This window comes from Lindgomyces ingoldianus (assembly GCF_010093535.1).
Source record: "Lindgomyces ingoldianus strain ATCC 200398 unplaced genomic scaffold BDR25scaffold_6, whole genome shotgun sequence".
Classification (NCBI taxonomy): Eukaryota; Fungi; Ascomycota; class Dothideomycetes; order Pleosporales; family Lindgomycetaceae; genus Lindgomyces; species Lindgomyces ingoldianus.
This window is the reverse complement of record NW_022985167.1, coordinates 1066068-1090640: the sequence shown is the minus strand read 5'-3', so window position 1 is coordinate 1090640 and position 24573 is coordinate 1066068. Positions and strand designations below refer to the sequence as shown.

Genomic DNA, 24573 nt, shown 5'->3' with positions numbered 1-24573 from the left:
CGTGTAGATGCAAACCAAAGCTTCTCCACCACGAGCATGCATTTCGCAGCCATGAGATACCGAAACCACAGGTCTTCGCTGACCCTCAGCGGGGCTTATTAGAAGGGGAAGCCTTCATGAACGCCATCTATGTGCGATGAACAAGCGAACTTTTCCGTCGTCCAGAATAGATCCACACCCAGGTTCCTCCGTGTGAAGAAAGACGACGAAAAAGACGTGCTCGCCGAGGGGAATGACGAGGGGAAAGAAATCGCTTTTAGGTGATATGTAAAGAAAAAAAAAGGGAAAACAGAGCCGTCGGCATCGAAAGCCGGAGAAACGAGATCTATTTGAGGGCTCCCCAAGCAGCAAGGAAGCGAAGGCATAAAATGTTCGTCATGCATTCTCTTCCAGAAAAAGCCTTCATGCCTCTGCCGTCTATGAATCGAGCTCGACGTGAGTTCGACGAGATGCGCCGGATATCCTAGGTATGCAGTAGAGCTCGAAAGAGGCAGGTCCGCAAAGAAACAGTCGCTGTCTATATGCTGATCGGGGTATGAGAGCAAGTTCCGGACTTCCGTGTGTCGTTCCGTAGTAACCGCAGATGAATCGCAGGAAAACCATAAAACAGTTGTTGGAAAAAAACGAAATGAAAAGTCGCCTTCGGGGCGATACGACATCCCAGGGTATCGTTTGGAGAAGGAAAATTAGTTCCTGGGTATCGCAGTGTTACGGGGCGAGCATTCGTTGTTTACCACCAGGAGTTGCCCGCAGGGCCGGATGGATTGCCATAGCCTCCTCCACCAAAACCACCACCGTACCCGGCTCCACTGCCGCCTACATAGCCGCCTCCTGGAGGTCCACCGAAGCCACCTCCTCCGTAACCACCTTGTGGTGCGCCCCCCCAGTTCCCGCCACCACCGAAGCCACCAGCATTGCCTCCCCCGCCTCCAGCGTAGCGACGAACATCGCGGGTAGCATTACCAGCGCCGCGGCCGCGGCCGCCACCGCGTCCACCACGACCGCCTCCAAAGCCGGAGCCCTCGCGGGCGATGCTCTCCAGGAATGAAGGAACTTCCTGGTTAGCTTCTTTCAACAAGTCAATCAAGTCTCGGACAACGCCACGGTTGCCACGGTTGAAGAAAGCGGTGGAGATACCAGTGTTACCGGCACGACCAGTACGACCAATACGGTGGACGTAGTCATCGATATCGGTGGGAAGATCATAATTGACTACGTGAGTGACATTGGGGATATCGAGACCACGTGCAGCAACAGCGGTCGCAACGAGAATTGGGCAACGTCCGGTGCGGAACATCTCAAGAGCCTTCTCACGCTCACGCTGAGTGCGGTCTCCGTGGATCGAGGTGGCGGGGAAGCCCTGGTTGATAAGGAAATCGGAAAGAGAATCGGCCATGCGTTTCGTTTCAACGAAAATTAGAGTGAGACCTGCGCCGTGGGTATGTAGAATGTCGAGCAAAACGGAACGCTTATCGACGTCTTCGACGTACTCAACCTTCTGAGTAATGTTCTCAGAGGTAGAGCCGACACGACCAACAGAAAGGAAGATATACTCCTTCAAGAAGTCGCGAGCGAGCATCTGGATGTCTCGCGGAAACGTAGCAGAAAACATTAGAGTCTGACGGGCAGACGTAGGTGGCATGTCTTCGCCTTCGACAATGCGACGAATCTGGGGTTCGAAACCCATATCCAACATACGATCCGCCTCGTCAAGAACGAGGTACTTGATGTTCTGGAGAGAGATGCGACCACGCTCGATCAAGTCAACCAATCGCCCAGGAGTAGCAACCAGAAGGTCACAGCCACGCTCGATCTGACGCAGCTGGGAACCAATGTCGGCGCCACCGTAGACAACGCATGGTCGAACCCAGGATCGGTATGCGAATTTGCGAGCCTCATCGTATATCTGAGAAACCAACTCACGGGTTGGAGCCAAGATCAAGGAGGTAGGGTAGGCTTTGCGTTGACGTCCATAGCCATAACCACCTGCAGCCGTTGGCGGGGCAGCGCTCGGTCCCGTTATATAGGCTTGTGATAAGATAGGGAACAAGAAACCACCGGTCTTTCCGGAACCTGTCTGTGCACAGGCCATCAAGTCGCGGCCACCCATGACGATGGGAATAGAGTATTTCTGTACAGGGGTGGGAACCTTGTAACCTGCAAGCTCGATGTTGGTGAGGAGGTGGTCGTCAAGTGGAGGGTTCGTGAACTTGATGACGGGCTCCGGAACGCCTTGGCCGGATGCCTCGACGGGGATGTCGTCATACTTTTCGAAGTTGATGCCAGTATGTTGTTTCGAGGGATCGTTAGGGACGCCAAAGAGCTCACGCTCGACACGAGGATTGGCTGGACCTGGGATGTGCTTGCCGTCCCTCCATTGTCCATCGCCAGATCCACGTGCAATACTTGTTCCACCTGCACCTGGTTTCCCATAAGCATTCGGGTCGAATTTGCCCGGGTTGGCACCCCAGCCGCCTCCGGGTTGTTGATTGTATTGGGGGGGCTCGCTACCTCGAGGAGTGAAGTTAGGGGCGCTAGCCCAGTTGCCGCCGCCACTTGTGGGGCGTTGGGGAGGGGGACCACCATAACCTCTGCTGTCGAATTTGTTACTTCCCTGATCATCATCGATGACTCCAGGTTGTACTGACCTTGGGCCCCAGGCGCTGCCGTTCAGCCCACCAGGTCCAGCGGCGCCGTTCATGTCACCACCGTTCATCATCGGTGGTGGGCCATTTAGCGCGGGAGCTGGAGCGGGCGCCTGTCGACCACGAAGATGTGGAGGTATGTAGGCAGCACGGTCTGGGAAGTTGCCAGCGTGCTGAGAGTCGTTCAGAGAGAGACGACCCATGTCGAGTTGTTCAGCCATATTGAATGGAGGCGTAAATACTATTGGGGCTGACTGCGAGCCGGGCTGCGGAGGGGATGGATCGAAGTAAGGAAGATGCGGATGAGGTTGATTATTACTTTAGATACCTCTCAAGCTAACCGGGAGGTGAGCTACAGAAAGATACTGCGGGCTAAGTGAGATGAGAGTCGTGACAGCAGGCAGAAACGCGCCTGAAACTGTTGGTGATGGGAAATGAGGTTCAAGCCGCCTCTCTTCCCTAAACGACGGAAGAAATGAAAGTGCAGCCAAAAAGAAGGGAAAGGACTTCACAGAAACTGTGCTGATGGAGATTTCGGGGGGCACACAAGGAGGGGTTGTTGTGTGGGTGAGGATGTGGGAAGGAAAAAGGTTGAAGGGATCGGGGGAAGAAGAAGGTTTTCGTCGCCACTAGCGCGCTAGGCCAAATTAGGTGCTAGGGGGGTCGGTGAGGACCGGGGCTCGATTTGCGGTGAGTCCCCAGCATCAGATTCTTCAGGCGAGCCGAAATTTCTGCGCCCGGCGGCCTGTCTGCGTCACGCATTTGCAAAAGAAGCCAGCAGAGAAAATTTATCGCGCCCGCGGCCGATCTACGGGGATGGGCGCGGTGCTATGTTTGTGAGTACCGTAAATGGGGGTCGTGCTCTGCTGATTCTGTGCACGGCCGGGGCAATATCCATCTCTAGATCTGCGCTACCACATCTTCGGGCGGAGCGTGCAGTGAACGTGCCTCATTTATTCATCAGTCAAGTACTACGCCATGCTTTTTTCTTTGATCCTATCTGACCCGCCCCCTCTCCGAGAGTGAATGAACAGCACGCAAATCGAGATGATCGCGCCCAAGAAAAATAGTTTTTGGCCCAGGGACAAGCCCTCCTCGCTATTTGCTGAAATCGTAATTTGCTCCGTCTCGCTAGACGGGGGCTTCAAAGTGTCTTCTGCTGACGGCAGTATTTGTTGAGAGGCCGTGACATCGAGATTGTCGCCTTCGATGGCAGGCTCTGCTGCTCCGTAAATATCTTCAGGGAAAACAAGAATCAGCGCCTCTACAGCAAATGCACAGCCCCGCAAAGGCCTAGAGTTCCACGTGGATACCTTCTTCCGGCACCTCCAGCTCGCCGCTCTTCGCGATCTTTATCGTCTTGACCGGCTTGTCGCCCATACCCTTCTCGCAGTTTTCAATCGCCTCGACGACATCGTAGCCTTCGAGGACCTCACCGAAGACGACGTGGCGGCCGTCGAGCCAACCGGTGACGACAGTAGTGATGAAGAATTGGCTGCCGTTGGTGTCCTTGCCGGAGTTGGCCATGCCTAGCAACGTAAGCTTGATGTCAAACATCTGCGAACTGTGCGTGCTTACTGAGCATTCCCTTTTTGCTATGCTTGAGCTTGAAGTTCTCGTCCGGGAATTTCTGGCCGTAGATGGACTTTCCACCAGTTCCGTCGCCATTGGTGAAATCACCACCCTGGATCATGAATGCCTTGATGACACGGTGGAAGGTAGAGCCCTGGTATCCAAAGCCCTTCTCGCCGGTGGCTAGGGCACTATTAAGCAGTTAGACCGTGAATCGAGGAATGTGGGAAGCGTGGATTACCGGAAGTTCTCGGCGGTCTAATAGAACAGTTAGCTGGATCAGAGCGACTGAGTGGGATTAATGAACCTTAGGCACCGTCTTGCCATAGAGACCCATCACAATTCGTCCAATGGGCTTGTCATCTTGCTCAATGTCAAAGTAAACCTAGAAAGGGATTACTATTAGCTCCAAATATTCAGCATACAGCTCATTGTCCCCATGTACCTTGTGTGTGATCTTTGGGCCCTTCGCCGCCTCCGTGGCTTGCGTAAAGAAGACAAAAGTGATCGACAAGATCAGTAGAGCCGAAATAACGAGTCTCTGAAGAGAAGCCATGGTGTTTTTTCTGGATTTGGCAGTAATCAGGGTGATGGGGGGTTTTATATATTCAGAGATGGTTGAAACGTGGTGTCTTTGGTCCCTGGACCGCTTCTGAAACCGTGGAGGATCGGTGTTTCCGGCATCACATTTATCCGAGCCAAGAAGTTTCGTGATCGCGATCGTACGGCCTTCAGGGCTGCTTTTCTGAGCAAGTGAGATCTATCAACAGATCTGAGTGCGTTTGGTCGCCTGGCAAGATGGTACGTACGCAATCGAGGCGATTTTTTGGTAGAGCTAACGGCAATCAGGTGCAAGTCTTCGGTTTCAACTTCCCCGAACAGACGCTCGTAAAAGTACAATTCAACCCCATTCCTCTATGCCACCATCTTAACCTTCTTGCAGCGTCTCCTTGAAACTTTCTACGGCATTGGCCCCAAAGTTTCGCAGCGTATCATGGCGCGATACCACATCTACCCCTTCGCCAAAGTCGGAGGTCTCAAAAACGCACAAGTTCTAGAACTGAACGCCGAACTATCCAATATGAAGATTGAGAATGATTTACGAAGAGAGGTCCAGGATAACATACGAAGACTAAAGGATATGGGAACGTATCGGGGAAGGCGCCATGCCATGGGGTTACCGGTGAGAGGCCAAAGGACAAGGACACAGGTAAGTGGGAAGGACACCCCAGTATGGTAGCGGATGCTGACATTGATAGATCACAACGGCAAGAAAATTAAACAAGATTGAGCGTGGTGGGTTGGGAAGGGTGCAGATGTAGGAACCATGTGCAGATGTGTTGTAGAATATTGTATCACAAGCATAGGCTGGCGTCATAGCATTCAACCACTTGAACAAGGTTCATTCAAACGCGAACAGTCCATTGTTGGTAGAAATGGGCATACCATGCGAGTTAAGAAGCAATGGTGATACCACATGTTAATTCCCATATCATGTTCGGATGCAGATCAAAGAACGGCATCGGTTTGGTCCAAAGCTGTAACGGTGGCAGGCTCAGCGGACCTATGCACCGAGTCAAGGTTCCAAGATTATCCCAACATGAAGTGCACCTGCATTTCAATTGCAAGAGCGGATGTTAGGGCGTATGGTTCATAAGTAGCATCTAACCAGTCTCTTTTCTCTTATTCCGGACTCAGCCGTCGTGACCTTTGAGAGATTCTGGCAGAGTCACGCATCCCTCAGAATTAAAGCTGAAAGCCATGATCTTCAGGTTCATCGAGTGACAGCACAGTTTTCATATCCAACTATTACCAATCAAAGTATGTTGTAAGTGATGACATAGGAAAAGGTTCAGATTACCGTGAAGTGCTACCATGTTTGAAAGGTCAGTCGGGTGATACATGGGTGAAAGATATCCTGTGTTCCCGAAGTAGAATACAACAACAGCCCCGTGCAACCCCATCTCGTGTCCCGCAAGACGGAACATGGCCAATTACTTTTTGACCCAATTTTAGAAGTCCGACTGAAGCCTTGGGGACTGATAAGGAGTCACAAAACCAACAAGCGTTTACCTAGGTAGTTAGCCTCACCAATCATTTCTTAGGCCCTCACATGTACGACATGCTCTGACAGTGGCGTATTGGAGAACCGAACAGTCCGAGAACGACATGTTCTCTATTGTGTGAGCTTGGCTTTTACGGACGGAGAGATTTTCAGCACGAATCTAATGCAAAGTGGCGACTGAATTTCGGGGCTGTACCACAGCATGGTGTGATGGTTGAAATTCATGGTACCACTCCTCACGTGTGCGAGGGGATGCTGACGCGGTCAAGTCAAAATGCAAACATTTGAATGAGTGGGTGAGTGTTCTAGAGAACTATTACCAAAGCGATCAATATCGTATGCATGAAGTTGTCTAGAGGACACCGTAGTGGCGTGGCAATGTTTCTTGGAGTCCACCACTAGCCGCTATTGCGTTGCCAAATCGGTCTCCACATCTGTTTTGACAACGTCAGGAGTGTTGATCCTTGAAAGACATCCACTCAGAAGGATGCTGAATTTCCGATAGAGAATCCATCAGGAGCTCTGGCGAGATGTTAGTGGGGCAGTGCCTGGAAGGATTGAAGGCTTGAAGCCACATGGTGATCAAGTCCGTCCAATGTTCCTTCCTTATGCGGTAGGCGAAAGACGTACCTGCATACTATGGGAACGGTCCATGACGACGTAGGACTAAAAACCGCCGCTCAACGTAAAATGATCTTGAATAGAAACTGCAACATTTGAGAAAGTTGTTGAGTGGTGTTTGAGAATTATTGAAAGGACCAGGGGTAATGCCCTAATAACGGCTGTTATTGGGGATGAGCATTGAAAGAAAAGTTTCGGGTGCTTCCCCAGATATTGTCAAATTAAGAAAAGAAATCATTGAAATCTGGACCTGCAGTAGTTTTAGCTTGCGCAATTACTCAAGGCGCAAGACTCAGCCCTGGCCGGGTGAAATGGTTGAAAGCCAATGAAAGCCAAAGGAAAAAGGAAGGCTGCTCGAGTGAAACCTGAGCCTCTGTCACGCCGACTGCAGCGCTATCAAAAGATGCGGGGAGAAGTTCTGTTGTCTAAACCGTGGCCCTTCATTTCCACGAATAAGTCCCGGTGGCACAGAAATGTCTCTCTTTGTCGTTGAGCCATACTCCTCATATCCGCACAGTCCCCCCTGGTGAGCGCTCAATGAGGATCTGGACTTGTAACTCTTTTAGGATAGCCGGCTAGCTCGGAATACGATACATCTTGCAGCAAGCTGCAGCTTCGCGAGCAGTCCGTCAAGGTGTTGTGTCTTGCCTACTCGCGACGAAGTCTTGGGCGGCTATCTGCATTAGAAGGAGAAGGACAAGTTTCAAGCCTCGCAAATGCAGTTGTCTCCGGGAGAGTTATTAACATCGATGCTTCCAGCCAGGAAGCGGAGAATCGTACGATAGCTCCAGCATCAGGTCCCAGAGCTGTTTCCAAAATGCGATATCAAATCAGCCGTCTGTAACAACGGCGACGTCCTTTCACGTCTCCTGTGTGGTTCCCAGGTGAGAATTTCAAACGCAGAATGTCGTGGCGCACAGTTCACTCGTTCCCAACGCTATTGGCCGAGGGGCTACTTGGCCTTTAAATTACCGTCACGACCGGGGCTGTCCAATTCTCACTTGTTGATCCAGCTGCAGGCGGGGTCATCTCGGGCATGCAAGAAAGCTTCGCTTTGCACTCTGGCGAATGCTTGGTTTGGATGCATCGCACTCCTAAGAGAGATAACTCCGGACCCGTCCAATGAGGACGCCGGCCGCCGCAGATAGGTGTCTCCTTTTCTTCACCGCCCCAAGCGCTGCGGGACCGTCACCTCCAAATGCTCGCGAATCTCTCTCTCGGGCGGGCTGGCTCGTGATGGAGAGCAGGGAACATGCACTGGCGGCTCCTGGCTGCCGTAGAAGAGAGTACTCTGAGCAATGAAGTGAAACGAAGTTTGAGGAACAACGCGAGCTGGACTGCCGGTGTTGACGACTCTGCACTTGCTCGAGGCTAGTTCCTCGTATGTATGAGGTGTGCAGCAAAGGGTCGACGAGGGAGAGTTAGCGGAGCACTTGGTGATGACGGGTGGCAGTCAGAAGACGTCCAAGGTCGCAAGCCATAAGCTTGGGCCGCCCAATTGGGACGCGCAAAGAGACCCTTTGGCGCCCATGCAGAAGGTCGACGGCGCCAGAGTCACGGCTGGACGAGCTGGTGGTGAGGTGCGTTTCAGCTTTGTGTGCGTGGTCCCTCACAGCATCCATGGCCGTCGAGAGGCGCCCTCGCCGGAGCCATCACTCGTCACTACTTGCGGCGTCCAGCCCGCAAGACAAAGCGCAAGTGCACACGGCGGGAGACTCTCGTCGGCCCACAAGGTGGCCTGGCCAGAGGAAGCTTGGAAGGGTTCCTGCGTCCGTTCGCTTCTAGATAGGGAAAAGGCGTTGGGCTTCCAATTTACACCACAGGCGCAACCGGCACATCCTCATTTTTCCCACTGCGAACCTTGCTCGGCCGGCGCGTGGGGCGACGAGTAATACTAGCAGCTCGCCCACCGAACTGCGCTCCTATTTCCTCTGCAAGCCGTGCTATCTGCTGTCCGCGGCCCTCTTTGATGGCGGCGCACTGTCGAGCTGCTGCTGGTCCATCTGAGTGCTGACACCGTCCCTTCTCCTGCCCGCGCTGCAGCTCAATTCACCCAGACCCAGGTCGAAAATTACGAAACACGCCTAATCATCCCCACCCTACCTGCCTCCAGTAACGCTGTTACAGAGGGGCCCCAATTAAGAGGACACCCTTGTCGCGCAGCTAAGCTTGTTTAAGCCAGCATTACAACCGAGACGGTCATGCAGTGCGATGGTCCATCGCTGGCAGACAGCCCGGCCATCACCACAACTCCAACTTCTTCCACGCCCTCCTCACTCCGCTTCCCGCCGCCCTCGCCGTCTCTCGCGGACAGCATTCGGACGCTGCGCGAGACGACGCGCCCGAACAACCTCGCCGACCCGCGCAGCAGCCGCCGCAGGCCGGTACCGAGTCCGTTGCAGCACTCCAGTCCCGATTTCTCAGCGGCCAGCAGCGAGGGCAAGCCCCATTCGCCGCGCTCTCCCCAGTTCATTCCTTCGTCGGCCTATCCAGACGAACCACGCTCTCCACGCCAGAAGCTCGACGCCCTTCTAGCCGAAGAGAACAATCCGCGATCTGAGGGAACCACGCCAACGCAGACGTACCCTCCAACCCCGCCAGGCACTGCGATCAGACTCCACAACCCGCCAGGGAAGCAGTCCTCGTATGCCCAGCTACGAAACTTCTCCGCACCCGTTCTGTCCTCGGCCGATCTCTCTCCTCCCTCATCTCCCGCCACGATGCCTCCACCCTCGCGGCCAAACCGACCAGACACCCGGCCCACAGCACCCCGCAATCCCTCGATAGACTCCGCTGTATCGTCTCTCTCCTCCAATGCCTCCCAATCATACCGGTCCAACACATCACATTCATACAAGTCCTCCCAGGATACGACGACTGCGAACCCACCGGATATGGCAAGCCTCGCAGCCGCAGCCGGGTCCCCAGAAGCTGCTATGCTTGCCATGTGGAAAGAGAAGCAAAGTGCTTCTAATCACAATGCTCAGCTCTGGCGGCTAGTCGAGAAACAGCGGGCAATGATAATCGGGCTGAACAAAGATTTGGAGCGAGCGTTGAAAGATAAGGACCGTTACCGGAAGAAACTGAAAGAGTACGCCAATCAGGTACCGCCGTTACCCAGTGCACCACAAAGATCAGACACGGTCGACTCTGTTGTGGAACGCGAGCACAGTCAGTCGCCAGCTCCGAGCGAGAAACAGGAGGATTCTGCCAAGGCGAACACCGCCGCGAGAACCGTTGAGCACAAAACCTCTCCGCTGTCACAAGGCACCACGGTGACACACATGTTTCCTGAAAGCCAACTGGCGCACTCGCCTGCGCATTCGTCTGAGGCGGCTTCCGCGTCGAACCCCCCATCATCGGTGAATTCACCAACCGATTACTCGGTCAAACCACTCAGCCTTGGGAACAAAGGTCTAGGTCTTAACGCTGTCATGAACGAGGGTGCTCCAATCGTGGAGATGACCCCAATACAAACAGCGATGGCTGAGCCCATGGTACAACAAGCATCAAACGCCACATCTACCTCTCCCAATCACCATATGAAAGCCCCATCATTGTCCCTTACGCAGGCAACTCCTATAATTGGTGGTGATGGTTTTGAAGCGCCTCCAGGAAGACCTGCACACCCGCTCAGAAAAGCGCCACCTGCACCTCTCAATCTATCTAAGCCTGAGAAAACCAGCGCACATCTCTACCAATCCCGCCCAGGAGACCATTCAGACTCGGACTATGATGACACGCTAGAAGTTGATGAAATTCCAATTGTTGACCGAGGCAGGAGGAAGACCCGGGAAGAAGATGATCGTATCAGGGAGGCCATGATGATTAAGGAGGATGAAGCCCGGAGCAAGTCGAAAAAGAAAAAGAGCGAGAGCAAGAGCAAGGTACCGGCAACTTCCGAGGATAATTCCCAACCCGATGAGAAGAGATCTGTCGGAGGATCCTTATCCCCACGACCTTTCAGCCCCCTTCAAGCTGGGTTACCACTTTCTCCCCGCCACCCACCTGCAAATTCCATAAACGCCCTTTTGAGCCCCACCAACTCAGACAGTTCTATGATCGCGCAGAGAGGTCTAATCTCGCCACCGTTGATGAGCCCAGGCTTACCAATGAGTCCTCGTCCCGGAGATAGGCCAATTGGATCGCCAGTACCAAGAAATCCGAAACAGTCCTTGGCATCTCCTCCAATGTCGCCGAGATCCACGGCCAACGGGGCACCGCAGCCAAACTCGCGGACACCTCGACAGCCGATTCCGCTACCACCTAGCACGCCTCAGTCTTACGTATCACCTCCAGGAGCGCGAGCAGAGCCACCTACCCAATCAAAGTCTCAAACTTCGTCCTCGGATCTCCTTAAGCCGCCCAATGCACAACCAAATCTCGAAACGGATATTAGTACTGTAGGTCAGAGTGACCCTTCTAGCCCCGAGCATGTCTATCGAGGCCTCGTGTCTGATCAGTACCCGGGACTCTTACTTCCACCCAATGCGCTACCCTCTATCGATGTGAAGGTATATTCGTCCAGGCTTAGGCCCTCACGCTTAAGCTTCTTGGCGCCAAAACCTCAAGAGGAAGATCCTGTCTTCATACTCGCAATTTACGCCCGCTCGGATGGGAAGCAGCTTTGGCGTGTTGAGAAAACTATTGTGGCACTACCGACCCTCCATGACCAACTAAGAGCGTTATGCGACTTTCACGGAAAGGTACCTGATAGGGCCTTGTTCGGCGGCCACGCACCTGCCAAAATGGATGCCCGAAGGGCTGCTCTCAATCACTACTTCGACATGATGCTAGAGACACCAATGAGTGAGAAAGCCGCCCTGGTGGTTTGCGAATTCTTCTCGACAGATGTCATTGGTGCACAAATCGATGATACTCTAGCTCCAGAACCTTCTGCAGTGGCAATGGCATCTGCACCCAAAGGGAGACAACAAAAAGAAGGCTATCTAACGAAGCGGGGCAAGAATTTTGGCGGCTGGAAAGCACGATACTTCATTCTTGACGGCCCAGAGTTCAGATATTATGAATCTGTTGGTGGGGCACACCTAGGGACCATCAAGTTGCAAAATGCGCAAATTGGTAAGCAATCTCAGCAACAGGCCAACCAATCGCCACAGCGGAGGGATGATTCCGACGACAATCAGTATCGCCATGCTTTCCTTATTTTGGAGCCGAAGCGCAAAGACTCTTCCAGCCTGGTCCGTCACGTTCTCTGTGCTGAAAGCGATCAGGAGCGGGATGCTTGGGTTGATGCTCTTCTTCAACATGTGGACTGGCAAGAAGAAGCCTCGCCAATTGAGACACAGCCTGGGTCCGCTCGCAGCACAAACTTTCCAAAGGGGCATTCACATGAAACATCCCGTTCGAAGCAAAGAGATAGTCCGGAAGGGGAGAAACGAGAGAAACGAGAGAGGCTTCAAGGGCTTAGTTACGATGACACCGTGGCAGCCGAGGCCCCAATACGTGGACCCACCCACCGAGAAGCCAAAGAAACGTATGCTCACTCTCCTAAGAATTCGTCGTTTTCTAGTGAAAGCACCGGACATTACCCTTCGATTTCTGGTCCAACCAATGGCGCTCCTATTCAAAACGTTGAGATATGGGGCAACAAGACATTGGCAGCTCCAACTGCTGTGAAAGATAAGAAGCGTAGTATTTTTGGCTTTAGAGGTCGTGCTTCCTCCGACGGAGGACCAGGTCAAATTGGGCCGCCGCAGCAACAGCTGGCTCAGGGAGCGGTGCTCCAGAATCGGAACGTCTTTGGTATTCCACTCCAGGAAGCCGTTGAGTTTTCCCAGCCCTTTGGTGTCAAAGCCCAGCTCCCTGCCGTTGTCTACCGGTGTTTAGAATACTTGAGGGCGAAGAGCGCCTTCCGGGAGGAAGGCATCTTCCGGCTCAGCGGATCGAATATTGTTATCAAGGGTCTTCGCGATCGCTTCAACAATGAAGTCGATGTCAAGCTTCTCGACGGACAATACTACGATGTCCACGCTGTCGCTTCGCTTTTGAAGCTGTATTTGCGCGAACTTCCAGCTTCTATTCTAACTCGCGAGTTGCATATCGACTTCCTGAAAGTCCTTGGTCAGTGCTAGAAAACCGCCTCCCACAGCATTCGCTAACATATGACATAGATATGGACGAACGTGAGAAAAAGATCCAGACATTCAATGTGCTCGTGCATAGGCTACCAAGAGTCAATTTCGAGCTCCTCCAGGCTGTGTCGGGTTTCCTCATCGACATCATCGATAACGCAGATGTAAATAAGATGACGGTGAGGAACGTCGGGATCGTGTTTGCTCCCACCCTAAACATCCCGGCTCCGCTGATATCGATGTTCTTAACGGACTTCACTGACATCTTTGGCACACCACTCGACGAAGCAAATTCACCCATTCACGAAATACATGTCAGCACCCCTCCTTTGGGATCTGAAGCTATTCGTTCGCCTCGTCGCCAGATGTTCTCGGACATTCCGACACCCGCTTACAACGAAACATCATTCCAGCCTCTCCAGCCTCAAACACACCATGCTTTCCAACCACCGAGCAGTTTCCCGATGGGCCCAAATTCCTCTCAGCAACAGCTGCAACCTCCGTCGCAACACCATCAACAACCCCAGCAACCACAATATGCCGGTTACGATACTGGGTTCATTCCAATGCATCCCAGCTATGATGCTCCCCTTTATCCACAACCAGCGCAGAGCGAAGGCTTTGGTAGCCTGAATGGTGCTCTGCAACCTGGCAGCTCAAGAGAAGCAAAACAGAGACGAAGAGAAAGCGGCATGCTTCTAATGAACATGGGCCTCAACGGTCAGAGACAGGGTTCAAATCCTCGTATACGAGACGATGCCCGAAAAGATCCGCGTATGGTTCAAGAAGAGAGTATGTTCGATTGAAGACCTCCGCAAACAACATCCGACCTCGATATTTTCAATAATGTCTCCCATCAACGAACGAATGACAAAGACGCTGTGCCGCACCCAATTCATACCTACTAAGACTGATGACCACATTTTGTCTTCCAAGCCACGTACCTTCACAGCTCATACTGGGCATGTTCGGTACTTACGACATATACCTTCTCCTTAATATTTGTTCCTAATTCTGGTAAAACCCTGGGCTGGCTCTTCGGGCTTTTACCGATATGTTGTTCTGCTCCATCGAGTAGGCCATGTATAAAGTAATATTTGCAGTCAGCGTTATACCATCTAGCGCTTTTTCATACTCGGCGTTTCGGCGCTAAACTCTTTAGGGCCTTGGATTTAGGGCCCTGAGGACTACGACCATGTTTTTTTATCCTCTTCTGGCATACCCGCCCTCGTCTGCTTGGTCTAAGGCTGGTTCGGGGGCACTTCTGTTTTGGCAGGTTTTCCGTTTTCTTGTAGCATGCACTCGCTAAGATTCCCCCTTGCCTTTACTCTCGTGTGTTGGTTGGTGCAAAGCAAGGCTTTCCTCACTGCAGGATTTTGCGTTTCTGGTTCATGATGGTTTGGTTGCGATATGATTGGATTGAACTGGGATTGATATGGCGAAGGCAATATCGGTAGCCATTTTTTGTGGATTGAATATAATTGAAGTTGCACTTAAGGTTGGGTTGGTCTCGCTTGTGCCACCACATTCTGAGGTGTCTGAGAGGGAGAACGACGGTACAGAAGCCGTGCTCTAGCTTAGTTCATACTGTATGCCTGAGAAACATAAGTAGAGCTTCATAGGGCTGATCATCAGATGCAGTGAGACGATTTTTCTACTGATGCTCAGGGAACAGCGATATTATCCACCGCTACGCTCTCTCTCTTCCCATTCTTACTTTCATCCCCTCCTTAGCCTGTAATACATAGCGAAGATTCAGCAAAGTCGATCACAATGGAGATTTCAACAAATGCCCTGGAGTAGAATTTCGAAGCCCAGGCATCCATGTCGGTAGGAGGTACCAGCGACGTCGATCATAGGCTCACTCACCTAACATGGAACACAGTCGCGGTAGTTATGACTTAAAACAAAATCTTGCATACTGTTGACAGCCTCCCTGGCCCCAACAAAAGATTCCAGCAGAGACCTCACAATAGTCAGGTGCCATTCAGTAGGATGAGATGCGTTAGAGCTATGTCCTCGAGCCTGTGTTTGTTGCACTCGCTAGGGAGCGTACCACAATACATTTCTCGATACTCATCAAGTTCAATCGACATCCAGAACCAGGCCTTTACCGTACTAATTCGCTTTCTCTCTAGAAGGTGCACAGGATGCCTCCTCGCATGCTCACGGTTGCGTGCGATTCCAACAATTTTTTTTAAATCTGTCCCTACAGTTTGCGGCCAGCGGGGGCAGATCCCAGGCTTTGGGTGGAAATAGTATGAGGAAGTAACTCAGTCCCTCTACTAGAGCCGGAAGCATGCGGTAGGCAGTCGCTATTCTACCCGCTGTTATTCCCGCCGTCACTCCTTCTGTCTCTAACGAAGACTCTTTAGGTTGCCTCTCCATGCACTCACGACTTTGATTATAGACTTTTCGACATAACATCATCACCACTCAATCGAGCCACATCATCACAAACGTTCATCAATATATCCAACTGCAATACCCAGCCCATTGCTATTCAGCATGTCTATCCAACCAGAGAACACTGTTATTGTGAGCGCTGGAAACGCGAACCAGCCATCTGCAGCCCCTGGAAAGAAGGTCCACATTAGCTTCGCAGAAGCCCGAAATCAGTGGTGGAGGGACAAACACACTATTGTGGCCGTCCAGGACGCTGCAGGTGACCAACCTCATGGGTGGAAGCATGCACTCTTGGGATGCTGCTGTCCCTTTAGTCTGTGTAAGTCTCTCACTTTCGTCGCTCTCACCCCGCGCAGTCGAGTTTGTCATATAATTGAATGCATGTACTGATAGGTATCGATTCACAGTTTGCGAGGCTTTCTGGTGCCCTTGTGTCGTATTTGGTAGGACGTCCCATCGCGTTCATCACGAAAACATGGACGGTTATAAGCCCTGGAACAATTTATCTGTCAGTCAACGAGATGTTCGCCCCTCAAGCTGGGTTTATTGCACATTTCCTATGCAGCCCCTCCCCTCCAGCCCTCTCGGCTTCTTGCAAAATTTGTAGTTGGTTTTTCTAATATACTCAACAGTGCTGGATATGCCTCGCCTCCAGTACCTTCTGCTGCTTCGGGATCCCACAGACAATCCAATACGCCCAAGTCCGAAGAGAATACCACCTCAAAGGCAACGGTCTAAAAGATTGCTACACATCCTTCTGTTGTCCCCTCCCCGGCCTCATCCGAGCAGAGAAAGAATCTAAGTACTCTGAAGACCAGCACGGTCAACTACCTCCCGAACCCGTAACGCTAGTCCACCAGCAACCTCCCTCCAACGGCGTCGAACTAATGGACATGACGCTCAAGGGCCCCTCGACGACCAATTCACGTCGACCAACGCCAACCGGGACTAATCCGCCAAGCACCAACAGCGCCTCGTCCGTACAGAACCCACCTACTCCTCCGGCTTCGGTTCCACCCCCAGTTTCACCCCAGGCAAGCACGCTGGACCCCTACGCATGGCCGCCAAAGAGCCCTCCTCCGCAAACCATTTGATTCTGTTAACAACGAGTAGACGCTCGATGGGCTGGGACTGCACGGTGTACCGGAGATCCGCGTCGAACGCACGTTTTCGGTGTTTACGGAGGAATGTGGGAAATCTGAGGGTGTTGTTCATCAGCGGAAGGAGGTGTGGGAGTTTGAGTAGTGCTCGAAAGTTTGGGCTGGATACTCGCCTGCCTTTGCATTCCCTGTGTTTTGGTCCCAGGTAGCGGAAGGGGTGTTGAAGCGCCTGTGCCAGATATGTTTCTATGGTAGAAACTAATAGAATCCTTCCAACCAAGCCGAGCGCTCCTCTCCCATATGTCAAGAGCAAGGCATGGAGAGGAAACTGTTTAAAATAGGCATGTTATAACCCTATCTAAGACCAATGCTACACTGAGTCAATAACATCCGAGATACGCCCCCCTCAGAATTCCAGTTGCACGACAGACCGACCCATCATCCATAGGACAACAAACGCATCACTATCGAAAGCATGCACCCAACGCAAACATCAACAAAGCCCACTTACGTGTTTTATTCATTTCATCTCATCCCGTATCCTCAAATCCACAATCCCTAAGTCTCAGAAAATTAACTGTATTTGATTCTTTAGCGAAATACAAAGCCCGGAAGGATGAAATAATTCACCGAAGGACATGACGAAGGCTAACCCCCCTTTGTAGCTAGACCTGGACTCCATCGCCAATATCACCGATCGCTAGAAGCATGATGGAATGGAATAACTATACACGGTATGAGTATGGTCGAGAAAGTGCGGGACTGGATGGGCCTTAGAGTTGCGGCGGCGGCGGACACAGTTAAACAACCAGCATCAATGACAACGCCAATGTTAATCCCAACCAAAATATGCATGCAGTACGAGGTCGAGGAAAATCTTTTGAGAAAAGAGGGAGAAAGACTGATACCTTCACACGGTAGGATTTTCAAACCCCGACGACTCCCCCAAATATACACGCACGACACAGACTGTCAACACCCTCAAGTTCAAACAACCGAACATCCCGCACTATTCTTCTTCTTACTCTTCACCCCGTCATCTTCACTACTACTACTTTCACTCTCATCATCGCTCTCGCTCTCACTAACCTCAAACACCTTCCCCTTCTTCCCCTGCGCTTTCGCCTTCACCAGCTTCCCAAAACTGTGAGTCCGAGGGTCAAACACCTTACTTGGCAAGCTTGCCTGTGGCGTCGATCTAGCTTCGGTGATTTGTTGACGAAGACTGGGGAAACGGGCGTTGGGGGGGCGAACGCGGGAGGCGGATGGTGGTTGGGCAAAGTGTGAGGTGTGGACTGCTATAGTGGAAGCTGGAACTGGGGTTGGGGCTGGGGAGCGGACGTTGGCAGGGAGAGGTACTTGGGAGTGCGGGATTTGTGAGAGCCGGGGAAGGGATTGTGAAGGCAGGATTGTTCGTTGGCTTTGGCTTTGGTTCTGGGTCTTTGGCGGACTCGGGATAGGAACTCGGGTCTGTTCGGGCATTGGTGGAGGAGAGGATGGAGGTACGGCGCCTGCTGTGGTATTGGGATCTGCACCGGCGTCGACATCAGAGTCTGCCATCTCCATATCGCTGTCGCTATCGCTGCCACTGTCACTGTCACTGGCCGAGCTTTCGCTATCGCCTTCTTCGCCATCAATATTTGTGTATTTAGGACTTGGCGCGATGTCTTCGTCTCCACTGCTCGATCCTTCTGATTCTGGCGTTGGGGTGTGAGTGAGAAAACGAGCTGGTGTACGGGCTACTGCGGGCGAAGACCTCGTCGATGTCACGCGGGAAGCGGATCTTGATTTCGATATGGATCCAGTATTTGAGTTAGCTTCGGATGGGTTCGTTGATGCTGATTGGGAGTGGGATTTGGAGCTGGAAGTTGACGCGGCATCCTCGTCGATGTTCTTATTACTATTCTCATCCTGCTGGACTGCTCCAAAATTCCACGAGTTCGCGGCCCATGGCGCTGATTTTGAAACATCCTCGTTTGCCTCTGGCTCTCCTGCTGCAAGTACCTCATGTATGTTTATATCTGCGTTAGGCAGAACCTCGTCACCGCCATGAATGACTCCATTCTCCTGATGGGCATGAGCCGCTGCTGACAGTGATACCGGTTCGCTGGCAGGTCCATCAAGATTTTGTAGCTTCCCTCTACCGTTGGTTGTCAATCCACTAGGCACCTCATCTTCAGTTGATTCATAAGAAGTGTCCGACTTCGTACTAGAAATCGATATAGCGTCTTCCGCGGTAGTGGTGGGCTTTGGTGCTGATTGAGGGTATGGTTCGGCTACCTTCTTTGGACGTTCTTCTGGAGGAAATTGAAGAAAACTTTGTCGACGTGCCTTAGGCGCTATGGTCGAGATTGTCCCCGCATTCTTTTGCGCCACGCCGCGTGCTTTTGTAGCGTTTGCTTTTGACGCTAGGGATATTGACTCCTCTATGGCACTCCTCTGTAGGAGGCCACGGTGTTCAGGCAACTTAAGTTCAGGGGCGGATGACGCTGAGTCCGTCATGCCATTTTGTAATTGGCGACACCGGCGTTTGGTTGCCTTTGATTCAGGCTCTTCAGATGCAGGCTTAGGCTGCGAGTTCCCCACGAGATGTCTGACATTTTCGGGCAAAGGGACTTCGCTCATTACCCTTCGACCCTTCGAAACATCCGAACAAGAGAGTTTCTGGGACAACCCATGCACGTCATTTCCGTTTATATTGGGATGCTTGGCTTTACTAGTAACTGGTACCTCACTCCTCGTTGGCGTAGCTCGCGAGGTGGATGATTCAGACATGCTTCGTACCAAGTTGCTGATACTCGTTTCGACTGTTGGTACGGGTACTGGCGTGGTTGATATCGGCTTCTTAGTCTTTTCAGGTTTCTTTGCCACGGCTTCTGCACTAACCAAACTCCTAACCCCATCTCTAGCGAGATGTCTTACGTTTGTGGGGAGAGGGACTTCGCTCTTGGCTGGCGTAGGTCTTGTTTCTGACGTTTCGGACATTCCACGTGGCAGTATATCTGTAGAAATACCATATATCGTGGACGGCCTTGGCGCTTTTGATGCTGTTTTCTTCGACATTGTGAGGCTGGCCGAAGCTTTCCCTGCACTACCATATTTATAAGCGTCACTTTCTCCATTTCGAGACTTTAAGTTCTGTTGCGGACCATCCGTCTCGGGAGGTTGATCAACAGAAGCAGGAGTTGGCTTTTTTGATGGGATGACAACCTTTGGGGACACTCTCCGCTTGGCTAATTTTTCTTTCAGCGCGTCAACCTTAGCCAACGCGTTCGAAGAGATCCGAGTATGCGAAGTGTCGTTGACAGTAGATGGTGTAGGTGTGCTATACTTTTCACCAGATTCTGATAGTCCTATGGCAGATTTTCTAAGGCCGTGTCGAGGTGTGGGGTTGGTCACTGATTCCACCTCGTCAAGTTCGTTAGACGTCGGCAGAGCCGAATCGGTTCCGATGATTTTCTTCGGACTAGTACCTGGCTTGAGCATCTTGCAGAACACCTGAGGGGGCTTCTTCAAACTTAATGGCCTAGTAGATTTCGCTACTTGGCTGTTCCCAGGCGTCACATACGTGTTGCCCGTATCTTGGCCAGCCTCAAGGGCTGGGCTTTCCTTTCGAGCTAGACGGGACCCTCGCTTAGAAGCAAGCACTTTTGACGCAAAAATCGGAGAGTCTTCTCCGTAAGCTGCTACGCCGCCGTTCACTTCTGGAGTGGACACGATCTCGTCCGGTTTCGGTCGTTGAAAAGAACGAGATTTGGCGGATAGGTTCTTTTGTGCCCCTAAAGAGTTACTTCCTTTTTTGTGTGCCTCTGTTGAGGTGGATCGAAGCTTTTTGAAGGGATGCATCTCTTCTTGGAGGAGCCTAGGTGTCCGTGGGAATCGACCGCCATATGTTTTGAGCCGCTTCGCTGACTTATTGTAAGGAGTCTTGTGAGGGAGATCATCCTCTAGAGATATAAAAGGCTCCAGCTCATCTAAGGTTTGACTATCTTCCACATTCACATCCACCTCTTGAGTAATCTGCTCATTATCCTCATGTTGTAGCTCTGGTGATCTGTTCTGTTCACGCGGCTTATGGAATGATTCCACGGAGGACTCTTGGCGTGATTCAGAACGACGGCGGGGGTTGTTGTGCGCCATTTTTGATGCAGGTTGTAAGGGCTTCTTAAACGGATGTCTGTCTGTAGAAGGTGTACCCACATCAACACGCCTAGGGCTATGAATTGATTCCTCATCTGACTCGGGAATAGTGCGGACCGACTGAGCGCCTAACTCTGGAGATTCGATCTTCGGGTCGGGCTGGAATTTTGGGAGTCCGGTCTGCGAATCCTGTACATATATAATAGAACTGGCCGATGCGGATCTCCACTGCTCTTCTCCACTGCATGCTGTCTGAGCAGCGTTGTCCCCAGTATGGATTTCCCTGCTTTCGTCGGACTCGGTAGAAGGGACGGGCCGATCTCGCGTGCGATCCAAGTCCTCGTTGTCGTGTGGAAGTTCTTCCAATCGCCTTCTCTTATTTCCTGCATTCAGCTCTTCAATTTCTCGCAAGCGCTTAAGGGTGTTTTCAGGCACAACGTTCGATGCGATGGCTACGGAGAAGTCGCGATCGATGAAGCTTGGAACAACCTTGACCTTACGTTTCTCCAACTCAGTAACGGTCTCATAAATGGAGCCGACAGTGTCGCTCATCTCTATTTCGCAGTCGTCGAAGTCCAGCAACCGTTTTATTGTGAAATTCCTACAACCGCCATCAGTACACGTCGATCTGATACGCGACGGAGCCGCAAGAGGGGAAACTCACGACGCTTGCGCCGGAGTCAGATAGTTCCGTTTGTACCTCTCCTCAATCAAGTTCCATACTTTGTCGAAGGTGTCCTCCAATTGAACGGGCAGCGCAATCCTCCTTCCCCGGAACGCTGCGAGGGTGGCAGCTCGACGTGGTCCATTTGAATCTGAGGGATGGAGGGGAAGGATTTCGACAGTCAGTCGTATTCTAGTAGGATATGTTGCCGACATGTTCGCGACAGAATAGCGGCAGGGTGTGTGATTGTGGGGCGCAGGATCATAGTGGGAGTCGCGTGTTACGGAAGTTCGACTTGGAGCGTCTGGTTGCGAGAAACTTGAGGTGAAGCTTTATTGGCCGGAGCTTCCCGTAGGCTTGGCAATGCTTCCCCTCCAAATTGACGATGCACTCGTCAAAGTGGTAAGGCCTCGCCTTTTAATGTGTGCGGTGGGTTGGACGGCCTCAGGGTGCAAAGTGGGCGAGTCGTACAAACCTTGTTCCCTCATCTGCTTATTACATACCCGTTGAAGGGTTCAACAGGTGGGGAGGGTTAGATACACGTGATAGCGCGCTACGACAAATCGGACTTAGAGCCTTATTTCCGGTACAACGCGTTGAGAAAGTCGCGACTGCCTCTTTCACTTCACCTGCAGTCACCAATTCGGTTAGCCTACGCAATTGGTACAGCAACGAAAACCTGATCGCCTTCCTACCTCTCACGCTAGTCTCACGGCCACTAAACCGCCAGCTATAGCGATGGAAGGGAACTCTCACAAGAGGAGGGTAGTACACAAGTTTTCCTGGGTACAAATTGATTCACGACTGACGCGTTAATTCAGGAACGACGTGGGTCTCCGGGCTCCTCTGAGACCCGTACGAAGCGCTCCCGAACCATATCAACAGGTAAATTGGAAACAGCGGATTTGAAGCATCCCATCTTGCAAGCCAAATCCATCTTCCACAAAGACTTGAGCCTTTATGTCCCTGCGATTAGAGACAATGCCGATCCCCAGGACGTAAAAACCTAGAACTTTGGCATCAAGCTAGCTTGCCTCTTGGATCCCAGTGATCCCATGTTCAAAGAGTCTGTTCGGGACCTAATCAAGATATGCTTTCCAGATGGCTTTCCGAAAAAGATCGGTCTCAATGTGATCCAGCCACACATGAGCGAGGCAGGGGCGACGGAGAAGAAAATATCGCAGATGTCAGATCTCTTCCGATCGGAGATGATTCATCAGCTGGCTTGGATACTGGCTGGGTATATGGAGACCCCCGAGAAAATTGAGGTGGGTATTGCATCCGTGGTTGCGGCCAGCCATAGGCTTCACGGTAAAAAGTACGGCCATCGCGTCGAAAGACATGATGGCCGGTTTCGTGCAACAGCAGAACAAGCTTGCTGAGGATAACGCCAAATTGTTAGTGAATGGGACTAGGCTCAGCCTACCAAATGAAGGTCCTCTCAACCATGAGGGCGACACCACAACTGTATTCACCCCCATGAGTGACAGGCCGCGCTAGATCTAGATTACACTCAGCAATACGTGAAGATGTTATCATGGAGTATCGAAATAACACTAATGAGGCAACGGAACTCCAAGGGGATGAACATTACCCAGAAGAGGAAGATATTCCTGTTTAGAAGACTAAGCCAGAATCCGAGCAGCAAGACCTTCAAAATGATGAGCGGGTTTCCGCTAATGTAGAGGGACCAACTGCAAAGACGATATATACGGTGTCGAGGAGTCTGCGCTGAGATATACAGCTTGATTTATTGGATGCGGACGACCTCCCTTCTCACTTCGAGACCAAGGTTGACCTTTTTGCTTACCATGCCTTGGCGATTGTGAAACGGGGCCTCGGCACTAAAGCCACCGATAAGAGGATTCGGCGCAAAATGGACGAGATCTTGGCCGCAATGTCCAAGGAAGAGATTCGGAAGTGGAAAGCCAGTTTTTGAAGGCTTCAAGTTGGTGACCTGCGAATGCTGGATTGAGTCTCAGCAGACGACCGTTCAGGATGTGGGCAGCAACGCTTCAGTCCTTCCAGAGGGTTCTAATATCCGTTCAAGGGTTAAAACACCTTCACTATCACGAGGCAGCTAGGCGAGGAAAAGTGCAGGTGAAGCAATAAATATCAACAAAAATTCTCAACTAACATTGGTAAAACGTTGGTTTCCCCGAAGCCTACCAATCTGGAAACTATACATCATGCTAACACACATTCTTGTTCAGGAGCGTCAATAGATAATGAGGAAGAGGAGGGAGTTACCAGTACCGCAAAAGCATTGCGGGATTTATCCACCGAAGAGACTCGACCAGTATGTCTAGCCACAATTTGCTCTACGACTGATCCCCAAGGGACTAGGTGGGTATACAGCCGACGCTTAGCACCCCGATATTCGACCTTCTCTTGGGGAGAGCCTCAGTAACCGAAGCCGACTGTAATAGTGTATCGGAGGCACTAACAAATGCCCTCAACCGCCGTATCCATCTCATATAAGTGCTTAAAGTTTTATGGACTGCAAGATGCCAATTTTCACTCGTTCTAAACTCTCCAAATCCAAGGTCTGGATGGTTGTAAGAAAAATCACGCAAAGGGCAAGCTTTTATTCCTGTCTAGGCGCTGCTCTTCAACCGTTCCTTCAACCACGATAGAGTCAGACGGCAGATCGAACAAGAACTCGTTCCCTGGGCAGCGACAACTGCCCGGCAGTTTCCTGAACTTGCTCGGGGCCACTCATGTTTGTGTACATGAAACAAGAGAAAACGATAGAACATTACTCAAAACTCTCAGCTGGAGTCTCCTTGAGATGCCACCTTGGTCACAAACATTGTGTGTCGTGGTAATCGCGATATCTTTACGAGGCATCAATCAAGCACTAGAGATTTCGTTCTAACATTGGCGGATATGAAAGGCATTGACTTGGTATAACAATCCATATGAGCTCCAATTTTTTGTTTGTTTATCTAAATAGTTGTCTACAGGGCTAGCAATTTGGTACTATAAACAGGGCCTTATACCTACAGGTTAAGGATATCTTCTTCAAGTAAATCGATGGCCATGAGGTGTGGCTCCTTTACAGCAAATATTGAGCCCCGCTGCTTTTGCCTAGGGAAACATATTTGGAGCACTCAGGGCGTCAAGCATGGTGTAGCAGTGGGAGCGGGTGACAGGACTTAAGCGGTGAGGTGAGGCACTCATCTCAGCCCTCTGCGCACGGAGAAGCTGTCTGTAAGTGTGGGTATAAGAACAACACAGACAAGGCTCGGATTATAGGTGTTGG

The 24573-nt window shown here is 51.5% G+C and overlaps 7 protein-coding genes across 7 annotated transcripts; 4 read left to right on the top strand and 3 right to left on the bottom strand.

Moving 5' to 3' along the window:
- Positions 1-730: 730 nt before the first annotated feature.
- On the bottom strand, positions 731-4773 carry BDR25DRAFT_351240 (uncharacterized protein; the record flags this gene model as incomplete). The annotated part of the gene is made up of 13 exons (XM_033694823.1): positions 731-2911; positions 2987-3167; positions 3191-3274; positions 3320-3376; positions 3404-3453; positions 3490-3511; positions 3561-3593; positions 3651-3909; positions 3959-4154; positions 4201-4408; positions 4459-4475; positions 4525-4602; positions 4663-4773. The coding sequence occupies 13 exons, from the start codon at positions 4771-4773 to the stop codon at positions 731-733; spliced, it is 3477 nt and encodes a 1158-aa protein (XP_033551556.1).
- A 139-nt stretch (positions 4774-4912) lies between these two features.
- BDR25DRAFT_255070 (30S ribosomal protein S13) lies at positions 4913-5619 on the top strand. Its single transcript, XM_033686336.1, has 4 exons — positions 4913-5018; positions 5067-5111; positions 5161-5427; positions 5477-5619. The coding sequence occupies exons 1-4, from the start codon at positions 5016-5018 to the stop codon at positions 5537-5539; spliced, it is 378 nt and encodes a 125-aa protein (XP_033551555.1). The 5' UTR covers positions 4913-5015; the 3' UTR covers positions 5540-5619.
- Positions 5620-9011: 3392 nt separating this feature from the next.
- BDR25DRAFT_111401 (uncharacterized protein) lies at positions 9012-14096 on the top strand. Its single transcript, XM_033683576.1, has 2 exons — positions 9012-12987; positions 13038-14096. Exons 1-2 carry the CDS (start codon positions 9105-9107, stop codon positions 13802-13804), a joined length of 4650 nt encoding a protein of 1549 aa, XP_033551554.1. The 5' UTR covers positions 9012-9104; the 3' UTR covers positions 13805-14096.
- A 143-nt stretch (positions 14097-14239) lies between these two features.
- On the bottom strand, positions 14240-15094 carry BDR25DRAFT_351238 (uncharacterized protein; the record flags this gene model as incomplete). The annotated part of the gene is made up of 7 exons (XM_033694822.1): positions 14240-14327; positions 14366-14536; positions 14603-14652; positions 14687-14714; positions 14771-14858; positions 14921-15009; positions 15039-15094. The coding sequence occupies 7 exons, from the start codon at positions 15092-15094 to the stop codon at positions 14240-14242; spliced, it is 570 nt and encodes a 189-aa protein (XP_033551553.1).
- Positions 15095-15506: 412 nt separating this feature from the next.
- Positions 15507-16498, top strand: BDR25DRAFT_311149 (uncharacterized protein; the record flags this gene model as incomplete). Its single annotated transcript, XM_033691217.1, has 3 exons — positions 15507-15723; positions 15812-15912; positions 16037-16498. The coding sequence occupies 3 exons, from the start codon at positions 15507-15509 to the stop codon at positions 16496-16498; spliced, it is 780 nt and encodes a 259-aa protein (XP_033551552.1).
- A 616-nt stretch (positions 16499-17114) lies between these two features.
- Positions 17115-21523, bottom strand: BDR25DRAFT_340457 (uncharacterized protein; the record flags this gene model as incomplete). The annotated part of the gene is made up of 2 exons (XM_033693505.1): positions 17115-21245; positions 21309-21523. The coding sequence occupies 2 exons, from the start codon at positions 21521-21523 to the stop codon at positions 17492-17494; spliced, it is 3969 nt and encodes a 1322-aa protein (XP_033551551.1). The 3' UTR covers positions 17115-17491.
- Positions 21524-22363: 840 nt separating this feature from the next.
- BDR25DRAFT_311147 (uncharacterized protein) lies at positions 22364-23247 on the top strand (the record flags this gene model as incomplete). Its single annotated transcript, XM_033691216.1, has 2 exons — positions 22364-22576; positions 23053-23247. 2 exons carry the CDS (start codon positions 22364-22366, stop codon positions 23245-23247), a joined length of 408 nt encoding a protein of 135 aa, XP_033551550.1.
- Between the last annotated feature and the right edge of the window lie 1326 nt (positions 23248-24573).

Excerpts from the sequence above, each read along its gene's own strand:
- BDR25DRAFT_255070 (XM_033686336.1), top strand. Across the intron at positions 5,112-5,160 it reads CCGAACAGACGCTCGTAAAA|CGTCTCCTTGAAACTTTCTA; the intron begins GTACAATTCAAC and ends ACCTTCTTGCAG. Across the intron at positions 5,428-5,476 it reads GCCAAAGGACAAGGACACAG|ATCACAACGGCAAGAAAATT; the intron begins GTAAGTGGGAAG and ends TGACATTGATAG.
- BDR25DRAFT_111401 (XM_033683576.1), top strand. The coding sequence starts at position 9,105 with ATGCAGTGCGATGGTCCATCGCTGGCAGACAGCCCGGCCATCACCACA. Across the intron at positions 12,988-13,037 it reads CGACTTCCTGAAAGTCCTTG|ATATGGACGAACGTGAGAAA; the intron begins GTCAGTGCTAGA and ends CATATGACATAG.